This window comes from Balaenoptera borealis (genome assembly GCF_965194805.1).
Source record: "Balaenoptera borealis genome assembly, chromosome: 14".
NCBI lineage: Eukaryota > Metazoa > Chordata > Mammalia > Artiodactyla > Balaenopteridae > Balaenoptera > Balaenoptera borealis.
Genome location: NC_138875.1, coordinates 704,814 through 722,983, shown reverse-complemented (window position 1 = coordinate 722,983; position 18,170 = coordinate 704,814). Strand labels below are relative to the sequence as shown.

The following is an 18,170-nucleotide window of genomic DNA, read 5'->3' as shown; positions in this document are numbered from 1 at the left end:
GTGTTTGTAACATCATATTTGTAAGTCACATATTTGACAAGGCATTTGTATCCAGAATGATATAAAGGGCTCTTCCAACTTAACAATTAAAAGATTAGTTGACCCAGTTAAAAAGTGGGTGTAGGATCTGAATTAACATTTCTCCAAAGAAGATATACACATGGGCAATAAACACATGAAAACTGGTGTAATCGCTTCAGAAAACAGTTTGGCAGTTTGTCAGGAAGCTTAACGTCGAGGTTACCGTATCGCCCGTAATAGGCAAATCCACAGAGACGGAAAGTAGATTAGTGGTTTCCAGGGCGGGGACCGGAGGGGGCATGGGGGGTGGTTGCTGTTGGGGTTTCTTTTGGGGGTGATAAAAATAAATATGCTCTAGAACTACATGGTGCTGATGGAGGCACAACTCTGTGAATAAACTAAAAAGGTGAAATGCATGCTTTAAAAGCATTTTAGGGTATGTGAATTAATCTCAACAAAACTGTTACTAAAAAAAAAAAGTGTGCTAAAGGTTCTGCTATGTGAGGGTCACACACTGCCCATCGTCAGCTGTCTTCAGCGCGGCGATGGCAAATCCCTGGCACGTGCTGTGCCTGCCTTCCTCTCTGCGGGTGGGGCCCACCAGCAACTGTTGTTCATGGCTTCTCTTTCTGATTCCAAGAGTAGCTTTGGAATACTTCTTAAAATAGTGCTTTTAGCAACCACTGTAAAGACACTGGCAAAGACCGGATGGGAGACGTCATGGTGTTGCAGGAGACTGCTGATCGTGTCCTGGCGTTGGAGGATAAAAGCGGCATTGAGTGGGCTGTGAGGCTAGAGGTCTGTCCTTAAGGCTGTGCTTTAGCGAAGGAGCGTAAACAGCGGGGACTGTTGAGGTTTCAGGCAGTGAATTGCTGGGGCCCATCCCTGGAGGAGGATTTTGCCACATATTTGTCATATTTATATTGTAGAAGATACTTTGGGAACCGTGTGGAGGGATGACTTAGAGGGGGATGAAGTTGGAGGCGGGAGGCTGGCCCAGTAGTGATGGTGGCCGTGAGAGCCGAGGGGGCCTGGGCCACGCTCCCACATCGGCGCTGAGAGTGGTCCAGGCCTCAGGCGTGCTGGGAAGCACAGTCAGCACGTGGTGATCCGTGATGACACTGAGAGTCAGAGAGCAGTAGTGACGCTTGCAGGTGGTGCCTGTACCATGAACGTCAAGACTGAAGGCTACTGGATGAGTGGAGAGCTGGGCCCATGTGCACTGAGCCTGCAGCCTCACACCAGCCTTCAGGCACGACTGCTTAAAGAGGACTACACTTCAGTAAACACAAGAAACAGTCTCCAGAGGCCTACTTACTTTAGCCTATTGGTTAGACAGAAAAAAACCTATGTAGAGCTGATTCACTTTGCTGTACGGTAGAAACTAATACAACATTATAAATCAACCGTATTCCAATAAAAATTAATTAAAAAAAAACAATAAAAGCGGGGATGGCGGACTTCCCTGGTGGCGCAGCGGTTAAGAATCCGCCTGCCAGTGCACGGGACACGGGTTCGAGCCCTGATCCGGGAAGACCCCACATGCTGCAGAGCAACTAAGCCCATGCGCCACAACTACTGAGCCTGCACTCTAGAGCCCGCGAGCCATAACTACTGAGCCCATGTGCCACAACTACTGAAGCCCGCACACCTAGAGCCCGTGCTCCGCAACAAGAGAAGCCACTGCAATGAGAAGCCGGCGCACTGCAACGAAGAGTAGCCCCTGCTCGCTGCAACTAGAGAAAGCCTGTGTGCAGCAATGAAGACCCAGTGCAGCCATAAATAAATTAATTAATTAAATAAATTCAAAATAAATAAATAAATAAAAGCAGGGATGGCAAACCATGGGCCAAATCTGGACCTCCCTCTGTTTTGTACAGCTTGAAAGCTAAGAATGGTTTTTAAACTTTCAACGTTTGAAAAACATCAAAAGCAGAATAATATGCTATGACATATAAAAATTATACAAAATTTAAATTTCAATGTCCATAAACAAAGGTGTTCTTTTAATTCAAAAAAAAAAAAAGAAACCTGGAATAAGAGATTATTGTACTTTCAATGGAAATTCACCCAGTGTTGTGTAATTTACATGGTACACTGGAGCATGTTTGTCATTAACATGAAGCCTACTGAAGAGGTCTCTGTTTAATCACAGGGAACTTGACTTGAAGAATATTCTTGTATTGTGTGTCAGAAAATACATGTGTAGCCTTTAAAAAAGATGGACGTAGCCATGTGTCAGTAACAGATTTCACAATAGATTACAGGTATACAGAAGTTTTATTTCAATAGCATCAAACTCATCTGTTCAGGTTTTTACTTAACAAAATGAGAGAAGAAGAGCACTATGGCCATACCTGTGCTCTCAAATGCACTTGTGTGGTAATGCATGATGTAAGAAAGTTGATGTGTAAGTGTCGTATGTGGGAATTGTTTTGTGTTCCTAAATGCTTTTATTCTATCAGAAAGATTTAGGTGCACATATTGTAAGATTTTTATGTCAGTCTTTGTTAATTTGCTATTTGAATGCCTGAGTGTTCTAAATATAATTCATGGGTTTATTGAAGATTGATTTCTTTTTCTTTGGGTTACTAAATATTTTCTGATGTTTGGCTTGAAGTACATATTAAGGTGTGAATTTTTTAAATTTTCTGGGGTATAGTAAGAATTATAAATCTTTCACTGTGCATTACCATGTCCCTTTTGTAGTGTTTGTTACTTTTTGTCTTTTTTCTTTGTTTTCATTTATTGTGTATTTTACAACTAATATAAATTGAAGGAAAAAAAGTAAAGCTAAACAGTAAAAGAATTTTCCCTTTTTGTTGAAGTCCAGTTTTCTCAAATACTTTGTTTTATTTTGTTTAAAGGGGTTTGTCTTGGCTGTTACTATCATGAGGGAAGCAACTGATGAATTTCGGCGTTTTCAGCGAGACAAGGAAGTGAATTCACAACTATACAGCAAGCTTACAGTAAGAGGTGAGCAAGACACTTTTAATTCAGTTTATCATTGTTTAATGTAATCATCATTTTAGAATTAACATAAATGCAAGAAAACGTCTTAATTTTGTTACTAAAAATAGTATTATGCGATTGTGTGTTGTCTAATTTTCTTATAATAATATAATGCATATAATTTCAGGGTAGCTTTTTATTCATTCTCTAGATGCTTGGATGTATGTGTCTATGAATATTAATATATACACAAACCCTTAAACGCATGCACACATACACATACATAACTATTAATAGTTTTAGAGTGCGCTCTGTTACAGTTTGTGTGTAACGCACATGTGCTGGAGACACGTGAAACTCAACTGGTGTGCACACACTGTCTGTGAAGGGTAGTTATCACTTCCTCTGAAGCCTCTCTTTGCTTTAGATTTTAAACACAATCGTTAAGGTCAGACATCTGGTATCATGGCCTTAAACTCTCCTTCAGGAAGAGGACTTTGAGCAGCTGAAACAAATGTCGTGATCCAAAATGGTAATGACGTGTACCGGTTTCCCTGTAACCTTCATTTAAGGCTTTAACCCCTGCCTAGTTTATGTTTTTGAGAGTTGTTTATTTGGTTTTTCAGTCCATTGTAGAAAAGAAGCAATGTATTAGGGAGAGAGTGGGTGAAGCTATTACAGGTAAGCGTGATGGCAGTAGAAAGTGACAGTGAGAAACTAAATGGATATTCATAATGACTCAGAGCCTGTTTAAAAATGGAGAAGTTTATAGTGGAGTTTATGTCTTCTGTTTATACGTGGACATTTGTACAATGAATTATTATTATTTTTTAGTTGTCCAAAAAGTGTTTTTATGCTTTATTGGGATATTTTTCACATAAAATTCATCCATTTAAAATATACAGTTCAGTAGTTTTGCGTATATCACAGAGTTATGAAACCATCACCACCATCTGATTTCAGAACATTTTTAACATTCTAGAAAGAAGCTCTGAATATCTATTAGCAGGCATTTCCCACTCTTGCCGCTTCCCTCTGCCACTCCAGCCCCAGGCAACCACTGATCTACTTTCTATCTCTATGGATTTGCCTGTTCTAAACACTTCATATAAATGGATTCATGTAGTGTGTGGCCTTTTGTCACTGTTTTCTGACACTTGGCATCATGTTTTCAAGGTGCATTCATGTTGCAGCACATACCAGTGCTTAGCGTCTTTTTGTTGCCAGGTGATATTCTACTGTATGATATATCATAAGGATGAACATTTGGGTTGTTTCCACTTTTAGGCCATTATAAATAATGCTGCTGTGAACATTTGTGTACACGTTTTGTGTGAACGTTGTTTTTATTTCTTTTGTATATATACCGAGGCATGAAATTACTGGATTGCACGGTAATTCCATGTTTTTGAGGAATTGCCAAACTATTTTCATAATTGGCTGCACCGTTTTACGTTTCCACCAGCAATGTGAGAGGGTTCAGTTTCTCCACATCTTCAACAACACTTGTCTCTCTTTTTGACTGTAGCCATCCTAGTGGGTGTGAAGTGGTATCTCACTGTGGCTTCAGTTTGCATTTCCCTAATGACTAATGATGTTAAACGTCTTTCCATGTGCTTTCTGGCCATTAGTACATCTTCTCTGGAGGAATGTTTATTCATATCTTTGCCTGCTTTTAAACTGAGGTATTTGTTTTAATTGTTGAGCTGTAGGAGTTCTTTCTGTATTCTGGATTTAAGTCCCATGTTAGATACATATGATTTGGAACTATATTGTCTCATTCTGTGAGTTGTATTTTTTCTTTCTTGATGGTGTCCCCTGATACACAAAAGTTTTAATTTTCATGAAGTCCGAGTTCATCTGTTTTCTTCTTTTTGTCGCTTATGTTTTGGGGTTGTATCTAAGGAACAATTTGCCAACCCAAAGTTACAACAATTTACTTCTGTATTTTCTTCTAGGAGTTTTATAGTTTTCGCTCTTACATTCAGGTCTGTGACCCGTTTTCATTTTGTATTTTGTGTGTGATATGTGATATGGTTTCTCATTCTTTTGCATGTGAATATCAAGTTGTCCCAGTATCATTTGTTGAAAAGACTGTTCTTTCTCAATTGAATTGAAAAATTAATTATTAAAAAGCTTTAATGCTTAAAGTATTGGCATGGTAGAGGAAAGGTGTGTTGTAGAAAATAAGGTAAGCTTTAGCTTTGGGGAAAAGAATCCCCAGAATGGCCAGGTAAATTAGGTGTAACTTTGGTTTGCCTATTTTAGAATACAGTATAGGTCCTGGCTTATGTTTTAAATTGTTTTGTATTGTGGAATTTGGGCTGAGCAGAGATTTGTTTCTGGGCACTAATTGTATCATTCACAAATAAACGGTGTGGTGATGTCAGCAAAAATGACAGAGTACGCAGCTCCACAAATCAAGCAGAAAGTGGCAGAGCTAACTTCATCAAAACTCTGGAAAACAGTCAAACTTTACAGCATCCAGGTGATTGTAGCATCCAGGAAAAGACCTCCTAAAAATTGTAGGGAAGCTTTTTGGTATTTTCACCTGCCCTTGCTCCCCCCTCCCTCCCTGTCATGGCGCCCGCCTGGAAGACAGCAGCAGCCATGTTCCCAGTCTGGGCTCTGGACCTGGCCCTGGAGGGCACAGAGCAGGACGAGCTTGCAGAGCATTGTGTCTGTCTGTCTAACCTGTCTGGGGGCTACTTGAAGGACTGACCCAGTTCGCTCGCCTGTCTTTCACCTAACTTGGGATTCAGGGCAGGAAAGCTGAAAAGCTGCAGGCGTTTCTTCTTGTGTAAGGCTTGGGTACAGCCAGAGTAGCCGGGCAAAGATTAGTTGGGGTTCACACACGAGAGTGTCACTTCCAGGCAGGAAAAGATGCGAGAGAATCCAAAGTGCCCCTGTTTGCCTGGGGAATTTTGAAAGCTGCATTCAAGGCCAGAGCTGGATGCAAGCTCAGAAAAGGTCTGAAAAGGTCTTTTGCTTCTGACCAATTTCTAGGCTCAGGGCAGGCGGAAGCGAAGGCTGAGGCAGAGTTATAAACAGCCAGGCTAAGTGACAGGGTCCCCAGCACAGAGCCACAGTCTGCAAAGGCTGGGAGAGGCTGTTCTTCCTTTCTGTCTTCTTTCTTCCCTCCCTCCCTCCCTCCCTCTTTGTCACCATATGTGACAAAGAATACATGCTTTACAAAAATAGTTTAGAAAAGTCACTAAATATACATGGCTATAGCATATACCAAGCAGCAAAACAAACCCAGAAGAGGGGGGAATAGCTCATTTCCTGGGTTACCAGATTATAATACTCAAAATGTCCAGTTTTCCACAAAAAATTACAAAGCATGCAAAGAAAATGTAGCCCATTCACAGAAGAAATTAACAAAAACTGTCTCTGAGGAAGCCCAGACATTGGACTTACTAGACAAACACGATGTCATCTGCCTCAGATATGCTCAGGAAGCTAAGGGAAACAATGGACAAATTGCTAAAAGATACCAGAATGATATGTTAACAAATGGAGAATATCAGTAAAGGTATGTAAGTTTTAAAAAAAGAAGCAAGAAATTCTGGTGCTGAAAAGTACAATAGATGAAGAGAGGAACTCACTAGAGAGTTTCAGTAGCAGATTTGAGCTGGCAGAAGAAAGACTCAGTGAACTTGAACCTAGGTCACTTGAAATTATCCAGTCTGAGGAGCAAGAAGTAGAATGAAGAAAAATAAATAGATCCTAAGAGACTTGTGGGGTAGCGTCAAGTGTACTAAGGTACACGTGATGGGAATCTTAGAAGGAGAGGAGAGAGAAAGCACAGAGAGAATATTTGAAGGAATAATGGCCATTAACTCCCCGAATTTGAGAAAAGACGCAAATCTACACATTTCAGGAAGTTCACTGAACCCCAGAAGGATAAATGCAGAGATCCACACTAAGACACATTGCCATCAAACAGTTGAAACCCCAGGACCAAGAGCACACCCTGCAAACAGCAAGAGGGGCGGCTTAGCACATACAAGGGGTCCTCAGTGAGGTGATGAGCCATCTGCAGACTTCTCATCAGAAACCTTAGAGGCCAGGGGGAAGTGGGGTGATGTTTTTAAAATTGGAAAAGGAGAAACCGTCAACAGAAAATTCTATGCTAGTAAAACTGTCACTCAAAAATGAAGCCGAAATTAAGATATTCCCAGATAAATTTAGAATTAAAAATAGGGACTCAAACACAAATACACATATACCCATGTTATCGCTGCACTATATACAGTCGCCAAAAGGTGATGGCAGTCCAGATGTCCATCAGTGGATGGATGGATGGATAAACAAATTATGGTCTGTTCATACATTGGGATATTGGGATATTATTTAGCTATGACAATTAATGAAATGCTGATACATGATAGAATGTGAATGAACCCTGAAAATACTGTGCTATGTAAGAGAAGCCAGACACTAAAGGTCATATATTGTATGACGTCATTCTTTTGAAATATGCAGAAGAGGTTAAGTTAATAGATAGAGAATGCAGATTGTGGTTGCCGTGGCCTGGGGAAGTAGGGAATGGCAGCTGCTTAATGGGTATGAGGTTCTTTTGTGGTGATGAACATGTCTTGGAACGTGACAGAGTTGGTTGCACAATACTGTGAATGTCCTAAGTGCCACTGAATCGTTTACCTTAAAGTGGCTGACTTTATGTCATTCTCACCTAACATAGTATAAAATGGTGAGGAAGACAGACTGGGATATATCTTTTACAGTTCTGTAATATTTGAATTCAACATACTCTAAAAACAATTTCAGTAGTTTCATTTCAAATGCAAGTGAAAATTCACGTTTTTTAAAAAAATTGGTCATCATTGCCTATGATCTGAGAAATCGACATTTCCCATGTAGATAGATGACGGTAGTGACAGCTACCCTTTTGGACTCCTGTGTGTGTCAGAGCACTTTCACTGCTCATTCACATAACCACCGCCCAGGGGTGGCTGGTGTGATCTCCAGTGACAATGAGAAGCCTGAAGCTCATGCTAAATAATTTGCCCTAAGTTGCCATCCTTCTTGGCAGAGTTCGTATTTGAACCTGGACCCTCTGACCTCAAATTCAGTGCTCTTTCAGCTGTGGCACATTGCTTCGTGGCTGGTTATTCTGATGTAAATGATTGATAAGTAAAATTTAGTATATAGAAAGTGCATGTGTATGCTTATTATTGAGTATAGTTTAAAATTTATTTTTTGAATGGCATTGATTTCTTTCTGTGATTTGTTGTATCATTTTACAGCATGTGAACTTTTTATATTTAGAGTTCTCAAGCACATTCTTGTAGAAATACATTGAGAAAATGTTGTGTTGTTATTTTTTTCTTTTGGAAAGGAAAGCCACTTCCACTGTTAAATATGCTAACGTCTTGAAGGTGCTGTGTTTGGAAGCAGAGAATATTTTAACTCTGGCATATGACCTTAGTGAACACGGAATGATTTTTAGTTTGCTCTTTATTTCATTGCCCGATAAGCTGCTTTTCTTGCGTGGGAATTTTCCATACCTGTTGCTGCTACCTTCCTTCCTTTCTCTTTATGACTACTTGTATTGTTCATTATCTCCTAGTGAATAGCACCAGAGGCAGAGTCAAGGAAGAGAAAATAAAACAGATTTTCCTACTTCTTGGCAGCTTTTGCAAAGAGTTTGAATTGTGTGGCCATTCTACTTCTGGATTCTTGGAAACAATGCTGTGTTTTTCCCTTGTTGCTAGGGACTCATGTATAGATTGTATACCTTGTTTGTAATCATGCAGGTGGCTAGTTCACAATTCATTTCCACAAATATTTACTAAGTACCCACTATGTGTTGGGTACCATGATAACTTGATGAGATTCAAACATGGATAAGTCCTGAACTAAGCTTTTTAAAGAGCTCATGCAGTCAGTATTCTAGCAGATAGGATCAATTCAGAAGTCTTCGTTTATTTGTTTGTGTTTTCATCAGCCGCCGGATCTCAGCAGGGCTAAGTTATGTCAACCACTATTAGTGTATTTCCCAAATTTAAACCTAAAGCTAACATGGAACTTGATATTTAGAAATGAAACGAATTAATTTTGTGCTGCTGGGTCCTTCATACAGCTTGTGATGATTGTTTCCCAGTATATCTTAGTTATTTCTTTTTTATTTTTTAATAAATTTATTTATTTTTATTTATTTATTTTTGGCTGCGTTTGGTCTTCGTTGCTGCACGCAGACTCTCTCTACTTGTGGCGAGCGGGGGCTGCTCTTCGTTGCGGTGCGCAGGCTTCTCACTGTGGTGGCTTCTCTTGTTGCGGAGCACGGGCTCTAGGCCCGCGGGCTTCAGTAGTTGTGGCTTGCGGGCTTCAGTAGTTGTGGAGCACGGGCTTCAGTAGTTGTGGCTCGTGGGCTCTAGAGCGCAGGCTCAGTAGTTGTGGTGCACGGGCTTAGTCGCTCCGCGGCATGTGGGATCTTCCCGGACCAGGGATCGAACCTCTGTCCCCTGCGTTGGCAGGCGGATTCTTAACCAGTGTGCCACCAAGGAAGTCCCTTAGTTATTTCTTTTACTAGTTCTGGCATTTTGTCGTTTAACATGTTTTCAAGTATTCAAACATAGGAGAGAGAGAAAAATGTCTGTGACTTGAGCCTTACGTAAATTACTTGTGTTTGTGTGTTCGTGTGTGTGTATTTGAGAGAATGTGAGGGAGAACATTTGCATATTTACATGTCTCTTGCGGTCCGGTTTCCTTGCCAAAAAGGAAGCTTATCTGTGCAGAGTATAGAAATCCTTTATTCCTGTGTGTTTTAGCTTCTTTGATTCATATTATCAACGCTGTGTTGTCCCACACTTGTTAACACTCTTACTCTGTTTTTTTTACGTTAAAAAGATTTTTATGGAATGTCGAATGAAATTTTGTCATCTTTTAGTGAAATTGACTCCATTTGTCAGTAATAATCATTCCTTGAAAATCAAGAGATTTTAAAATCCCTCGTTAGTGCCTTTTACATATTGTCTATGCAATATGTCACTTTCACTAAGTCATCTTTCTTGTCTGTGATCTGAGCAGCATTTTAAAATACCCTCTTCCAATGCGCATTCCAGAATATTCAGCATACCCTATTGCATTTTTACTCTAAGTAACATTTATCAATCCATTACTGTATGTCAGGCACAAAGACTTCACATACACTCCCTCACTGGTTTGGTTCTCTGCGGCTGTATCATGGTGGACACGTATCCTCAGGACTGGATAGACAGGCAGGAGTGGATGTACATACTCATTATCTGCGTAGCTGCTGTTTTTTCTTAGGTCTCCCTGAGAGGACCTGTATGAGTTCATTTCTTCATGATATTAAGCATTTAACATTTTTTATTGCATGGTTTGGCGATTAGGGGCTGGAACCCATGAGATGTAACTTTAAAAAATACTTGCTTGCACAGAGTACCTTCTCACGCAGACGGCGTTTCGTGTCTGTCTGGATGCTGATAGTATCCTCTGCTTCCCTCCAGCGACTGGCATTACTCTGCTGCTTACCCTTAATGACTGGACTCCCAGCCACATGTTTTTTTAAATTTCCAGTTTGGTGAAAAATGCTCTCATTGTCTTTGCTTGCTGTTTATCTTTTAACATTTCACTGTTTGTTTCTTATCCTTTATGGAAGTTTATTCCCCCGTTGTTCCTATGTTCATCTTTACCTTATAATTTCTCTACTAAGATAAATTTATCACATGGGGCAAATATTTTTATCTTTGATTAATTTTTTCACTTTTTTTAAGATGTAGATAAATTTATAGTTTTTATGTAGGCAAATCTTCTGATCCTTTCCTTTGTGGGTTTTTTTTTTTAATTAATTAATTTATTTTTGGCTGTGTTGGGTCTTCATTTCTGTGTGCGGGCTTTCTCTAGTTGCGGCGAGCGGGGGCCACTCTTCATCGCGGTGCGCGGGCCTCTCACTGTCACAGCCTCTCTTGTTGCGGAGCACAGGCTCCAGAGGCGCAGGCTCAGTAGTTGTGGCTCACGGGCTAGTTGCTCCGCGGCATGTGGGATCCTCCCAGACCAGGGCTCGAGCCCGTGTCCCCTGCATTGGCAGGCAGACTCTCAACCACTGCGCCACCAGGGAAGCCCTCCTTTGTGGTTTTTACTTCAATCTTAGGAAGTCCATTCAATACCAATATATTATAAGTGACTATTTTATTTTTATTTTTTTAATTTTTAAAAAAAATTTATTTATTTTGTTTATTTTTGTCTGGGTTGGGTCTTCATTGCTGCGCGCGGGCTTTCTCTAGTTGCGGCGAGTTGGGGCTACTCTTCGTTGCAGTGCGCGGGCTTCTCATTGCGGTGGCTTCTCTCATTGTGGAGCACGGGCTCTAGGCGTGCGGGCTTCGGTAGTTGCAGCACGTGGGCTCAGTAGTTGTGGCTCGCGGGCTCTAGAGCACAGGCTCAGTAGTTGTGGCTCACAGGCTCTAGAGCACAGGCTCAGTAGTTGTGGCGCACGGGCTTAGTTGCTCCATGGCATGTGGGATCTTCCCGGACCAGGGATTGAACCCGTGTCCCCTGCATTGGCAGGCGGATTCTCAACCACTGCGCCACCAGGAAAGCCCCTAAGTGACTATTTTAATTTCCTTACAGTATTTCTGTGTTTTCATTTTTTATACTTGAATTTTTACTCCATTTGCAATTTTACGTGTAAAAGTATGTATTATATGGAGAAAGGATCTGCCTTTTTTTCCTCAAATGGTCAGTTAGTTACTTTAAAACCAGTTATTCAAGTTACTAACTTCTCTCAGATCTTTGAGAAATACGTTAGATTTGTTTTGGTCCTTTCCTCTAGTTTCTGTGCTCTTCCACTGATTCATCCAAATGTCCATGCCAGTCCCATGCCAGTTTTAAATGTTCCTTTACAGTACATTCTGGTATCTTGGGAAACCTCTCTGTTCCTCCCTCCTCCCCTCCCTCCACCAGTTATTTTCATTTTTTTCTTGTGTTCTCTGAGAAGCATGAAACGCTCTAAATATAAGAGTCCTGGGGAACTTTCTGTCTGCTCGTGACTTAGGCCAGTGGCCCCTCCGGCAGCCTCACAGCTGTCTTGCCGCCTCCATCTGTGGATTTCTTCACTGTCTCCAGGTCTCCACACGTAAGCGGATTGAGAAGTAAACCACTATCATGTGGGTTATGTAAACGTTAGAGGAATAGAGAGACCAGGGACTGTCTTGAACTAGGTTTGCTCACATCCCTCTCCATAGTAACATGACCGTACACACTCAGGTAGGACACTTGGGGTTTGTCCATGGGGTGCGTCCATGGCAGAGCGAGACTGCTTTTTTTGTACTGTTTCTGATTTTAGTGATTGAGAGTCTTAGAACTTGTTAATTACGAACCATTCATATTAACAATATTTTGTATCTTAACCTTTGATAGATATTTAAGAAGCCTATGTAACTATAGGAAACAAAGGTTAGAAATTTCTTTTATGCAAACAACAGAGGGCTTAATGAACACTTTGGAGTGTGTCCTCTCCTTATTGATACCATATAATTTCTATTTGTATCTGTTTGTTGGTAAAATATCTAACGTTTGAGATACTTATTAAAATTTTCAAACTGTTGTGATTTTCTACAAAATCTTTATCTGGTGAATGCAGTGAATTACTGTTGATACTTATTTCAGCGTTTGGTTCTGCATACAGCTTTAGGCAAAAGTGTGTGCGCTGGCCGGCTGTAAAGCCTGCCTGATGGCCTCCTCTGGCAGCCCCTGGGGTCTCCCTTGGCGACTGCATAGATGGCTTGGGCTCCCTTAACCAGCGAGAGGCTAATATAGTTTATCCGGTGAATAACATTCAGTGTTTTATCTGTAAAGATTTCTTATCGTAATGTAGTATTTCATTATTCCAGTATTCCTCCCAAAGCTATTCCAGCTCTTTTTTTACTGATGGTAAAGGAAAAAGAATTGATTGTGTTTAATTTGAGCATCTTAATTTTTTTGTTGTTGCTTAAGAATGTTATTAAATAATACTTTGGTTATTGCTAGTGAATGTTTAAGAGTAAAAATTGGTTACTTTTGGCAAGATGCTTTATAATTCTTACCCCCAGGCTGTAGTATTTCTTTTTTTTTTTCTTATTTCGTAGGCTGTAATTATACAGTCCATTTGTTGTTATATTTTATTTCACTCTGCCTTACTTAATCTTGATAGAATATAAGCTGCCCATTTTGTTCCCACTTTTGTCCCCGCCCTGTACTGGGGAAGGGGGTCCACGTGCCCTGAGTTAATCCTGACTTCCTCTGGCACCCTCAGCTTCGTCAGCCGAGGTCAAGGGGAAGCCCGTGCCCTGCCCAGCTTCAGCCGGGGTCAGGATGGGGTCCTGGGCTCCCCGAGCCTCTCAGCCTGAGCGCAGTCTCGGCCTGTGTAGCCCAGGACTAGCCTCACGGGACCTTCATCTTTGTGCGTGTCTCAGCCTTTAAAATCACTCTTCACCTTCTGCGTTTTAATCACCACGAGATTCTGTACGTCTTCATTCTTAGCATTGCCCTTTTTTCACCGTGCCTTTGGAATTCTGGTTTCTTCATCACCTGAGCCTTTCCATCATCAGACTCCTCTGAATGTGCCTTCTTGCTTTCATTAAAATGTGGCTCTTCTCTGCAGGTCCTGCTTCCCCTGCAGCTCTCCTAAATGTTTGCTATTTTTCTCCCATAACCTTGGGGCCACTTGACCTGGAATTAGAGTCCCTTCCTATCTTTGTAGCTTATTCCCTCTTGCACCTGCCTCCGGCTATTTTTCAACCGCTAGTTCATTGATCTAACACCTTTGTGCTGTTCCTTGCCCCTTTGATGTTCTAGTTGATGAAGTCCAATGTATCAGTTTTTTCTTTTATGATTGTGCTTTTGGTGTCCTATCTGAGAACTCTTAGTTCTCAGATAGGACACCAAACTCACCTAAACTCAAGTTCACAAAGATTTTCTGTTACATTTATTTCTCTGATGTTTCTTCTTCTAGAGGTTTTTTAGTTTTAGGATTTGCATTATATGACAGGTCTTTTGAGTAGTTTTGTATTGGTACAAGGTGTGTGTGTTGTTGTTTCTAGCACCAGTTTTTGAAAAAGTGATCCCTTTACCACCACGTTGCCTTACACTTTTGTCAACAATTAGTTGTCTTTCATGTGTGGGTTTATTTCTAGACTCTCTCTTCACTCTGTTGATCTGTTCGTCTCTCTTTGTGCTAAAACAATGCTCTTTTGATTAGTGTTGTTTCATGATAATTCTTGAAAGCAGTAGCGTTTGCCCTCCCAACTTTGTTTTTCATTTTTCGAGTTGTTTTGGCTAGACTAGATCCTTTGTATTTCCATGTGACTTTTATAAATTTATTTATTATTTATCTATCTATTTATTTATTTATTTATTATTTTTGGCTGTGTTGGGTCTTCGTTGCTGCGCGCGGGCTTTCTCTAGTTGCGGTGAGCGGGGGCTACTCCTCGCTGTGGTGCACGGGCTTCTCATTGCAAGTGGCCTCTCCTGTTGCGGAGCACGGACTCTAGGCGCACGGGCTTCAGTAGTTGTGGCATGCGGGCTCAGTAGTTGTGGCTCACGGGCCCCAGAGCGCAGGCTCAGTAGTCGTGGTGCACAGGCTTAGTTGCTCCGCGGCATGTGGGATCTTCCCGGACCAGGGCTCGAACCTGTGTCCCCTGCACCGGCAGGCAGACTCTTAGCCACTGCGCCACCAGGGAAGTCCCTCCCTGTGACTTTTAGAATCAGTTTGTTAATTTCTATTAAAAAAAAAGCCTGCTGGGATTTTGATTGAAATTGCATTGAATCTGTAGACAAATTTGGGGGAGAATTGACATTTTAATAGTATTAAGTCTTCTGATCCATGAATGAGATATACCTCTTCCTTTATTTAGGTGTTTTAAAATTTCTCTCAGCAATACTTAGGGTTTTTTTCAGAGTATAGGTCTCTCTCTTAATATAATATGATGTGGTATAATATAATATAATACAGTATAGTATAAAACTCATTTCCCAACTACCCACTTTGCTTCATAATCTGTTTTAAGTTAGGCTCCTACCTCCACACCCACTTAAAATGTTGAGAGAGTTGGGGGAGAATGCCATTCCCACCCAAATAATGAAGACAGGCCCAATAACCTGCTGATGTCACGGGTGGTGGTCTGCCCAGGAAGCAATACCTGTTAATCTGAAGTGACCTCCTAGAGGGCTCCTTATATGCGATCAAGTGCTTTTTTAAAAAGTTGCGTAATTATCTCTCACTCTTATCTCCTTGTGTGTGTTTTGTTGGGAAGTAAGTAATTAATGCATTTTCATCCTTATTTGATAATGTCTGTGTCTGGTTAGATGTGGTCTTTATGGTTATGCTGTCTTCAGTCCATTCTGGCATTTGACCCATTTTAACTGATTAGGCGTAGAATGGTTATCAACTCCTTCTGTTCTTTTAAAATGGGTTAAGTTTGGATATGCATTTGCGAAGAACAAACTAAATGTCCTAGAAGTGCACAGGATCTGAAATTTGGTAGACACTCAGGTGTTTGAATATTTATAGCGTTATAGCATTTTAAGCACATTGTGTAGCAGTGTGTATAAAATCCTGCTGATGCTTATACAGGCTACAGAAGGCTTCATGGGGCTATATTTGCTGTGTAATTAAGGAGGTCTGGGGAGGGAAGGGTTTCAGTCAAAAGGAACAGCAAGTGCAGAGAACCTGTAAGAACAGGCAAGGGCCTCACACGGTTGTAGGAGAAGGTGCCAGACTAAGATAGAGCAGGAGCAAAGGGAAACATAGACAGTAGATGAAGCCGGAAAGTTAATTTGAGATCAGCTGTGAAGAATGTGTATACATGCTGCAAATCTGATTATCTTCTAAGTAATTGTCCAATAATGGAGGGTTTGGGGTGAGGATGAACATAATCCTTAATTTTTCAACTAGCTCGTTTGGAGTTATGCTGAATTCGGGAAATAATAACAGTGGCGACCATTTAGTTGTGTCTTGTCTCTACAGGTGACGCTGACGAGTGGCAGTGAGAGTGGTAGACAGGGCGCGTGGTTAGACACTCTGCAGGAAGAAGAGTGGCTCTTGGAGTGATTTTTGATCTCTCTTCGGAGGAGCCAATAAAACTTGGTTCGTGGGGCAAGTTAGATAAATGCTTTCCTCCCGTGAGGAGGAGCACATAAGCCGTCGTACTTTCGAGGCACAGTGGCGGGGAACATTTACTGCTAGAAAGAAAGACTTACCTGCAGTGGTTTAGAGAGAGGAAAGGACTGTTGTTACCTTACTTGGTGTAATATTCACTATTCACTATTTCATCAAAAGAAAAAGGCTGGTAAGGTATGACTTCCTGAGTACATACTTGACAGTAAATGGAATAGGATATTTTTAAGGAAAACTGTCATTAGGTTTAAATACTGGTGTACGCATTGAAGTATCTTTGTTACTGTATTTAGAACTTGCTTCTATCAAGCGTAGCTCTGAAGTTACTAAATTTTAAATGCCCATTCAATAAACACTGTGTTGTTGATGGTTCCATTGGTTTGTGAGAGCAGGTGGCCGTTGTGTGTTTTCTATGTGCTGTGACTTGTAAAACTTAAGGAATATCTCTTGTTACCAGTCTCTTCCAACTCTGATATTAGTACGTTGCTAGCTAGGATCAGCTATCAGTTCAGCTCACAAAGGGTGGCCAGAAATCAAACCGTTAGTGGAGGCGTGGACTGTGCAGATGAGGCTGCGGAAGGTCTTGATGCTGGGCTGTCGGTGCAGGACAGGTGCATGGGCAGTGGGTGGCTTTCCTCCATCTTTCCTGTCGGGTGCCTTCCCTGTTCTTTGGGAAAGAGAACAGAGAAGTCTGTGAGTTCATGTGACAAAGGCTGTAAAGGAAGTGCAGGCAGTCCCCTGAACACAAGATTAGAATTATTAGAGAGTTCAGAACTGTTGAACAATTTGACCAGTTCTTCAAAATTTAGAAATGTGTACTTTGAACAGGTGAGGCAGATTATCATACTGGTTTGACGCTGTGCCGTGTTTAGCCTTCTCGTATTTTGTTCATGTTGTAATATTATAAGAGTTGAGAACTTTCAACAGTGCATTTTACCATAAACTGTTTTACTTAACCATGTAATTGCTAGTAAGTTCCATAGAAATGAGTAGCGATCACAACTAATGCCTAAAAATTAAAGGCTATTAAATATAAATTGTGTTTAATTGTGTCTCACATTGTTACCATGTGAGAGAATAATAAATCTCAGAAATGTAAGGTCTTGATTAAGGAGTCAAAAAAGGATGTGTTTTCTTTGTTTCAAAATAGTTTAAAATTATTTACATTTACTACATCTTATGACTGCAACTATTTCTTTTTCTCTCGTTTTTAAATGTGTCTATTAAAATGTAAAAAAGCAGAAGGAAGGAAAAGTGGATTGGAGAATAGAAGAGAAAATAAAATTAAATGATAAGACAGGAATTCTGTTGAGTTAATACTTCGGGAGTATGAGATCAGTGATATGTCTTTACTGCCTGATGCTTAGCTATAAAAAACATAATAGTGGGAGTACAGACCTGAAGCTTGAAGTGACCAACTGAAAAAAAAGATTTAAAGTAGACATTCTTTTGCAGATATGTTTTTTGGCTACTAATTGATGTATACTTATCACTTACGAAAATATTGTAAGATTTGCTTCACATGCAAATGCAATTCTAAAGAACTTTGCTATTTTAGAATGTGAATAAAAAGTAGCTTCATCTCCCCCCAAAAAGTAACTCCAGCCCTTATGTATTTATTGTATAATTGAGGAACGTGGAAAAATATAACAGCAAAAATATAATATTTACAAAACTTTTTGATATCCTCAAGACAAATTGTTAGGAACTGGTATAGTTCCATTGAAACTCAGCTGCTTTAAGAGGTATTTAGGAAATAAGGCTTTATAATAAGTTGAATTGGTCTAAAAGTCAGTGTAATGACTGGTAATGTTCGTATTTGATAATGTAATATGAACTTAGCTCTTGTTCTGTTAGCTTTCAGGATAAAATGAATGTAATAGAAGTGGACCTTTTCCCATGTCAAAACAGTACTTACAAAAATGTCAAGGCAGATCCATAAGGCTGTTGCTGGTTTCAAAAGGGAGACGGACGGAGGGAGGGAGACAGGATAGGGAGGTGGGGAGAGAGGGAAGGGGGGGGGAGAAACGGGGGCGAAGGGAGGCAGGGAGGGAGG

General features: G+C 40.6%; 1 protein-coding gene across 9 annotated transcripts in view; it reads left to right on the top strand.

Moving 5' to 3' along the window:
* Positions 1-18,170, top strand: part of ATP9B (ATPase phospholipid transporting 9B (putative)) — a 229,667-nt gene that overhangs the window by 36,976 nt on the left and 174,521 nt on the right. For all 9 annotated transcript variants that reach the window (XM_082355629.1, XM_082355621.1, XM_082355623.1 and 6 more), the window contains one exon: positions 2,889-2,997. In XM_082355629.1, coding sequence (XP_082211755.1) covers positions 2,889-2,997 — 109 coding nt within the window. The remainder of the gene's footprint in view (positions 1-2,888; positions 2,998-18,170) is intronic.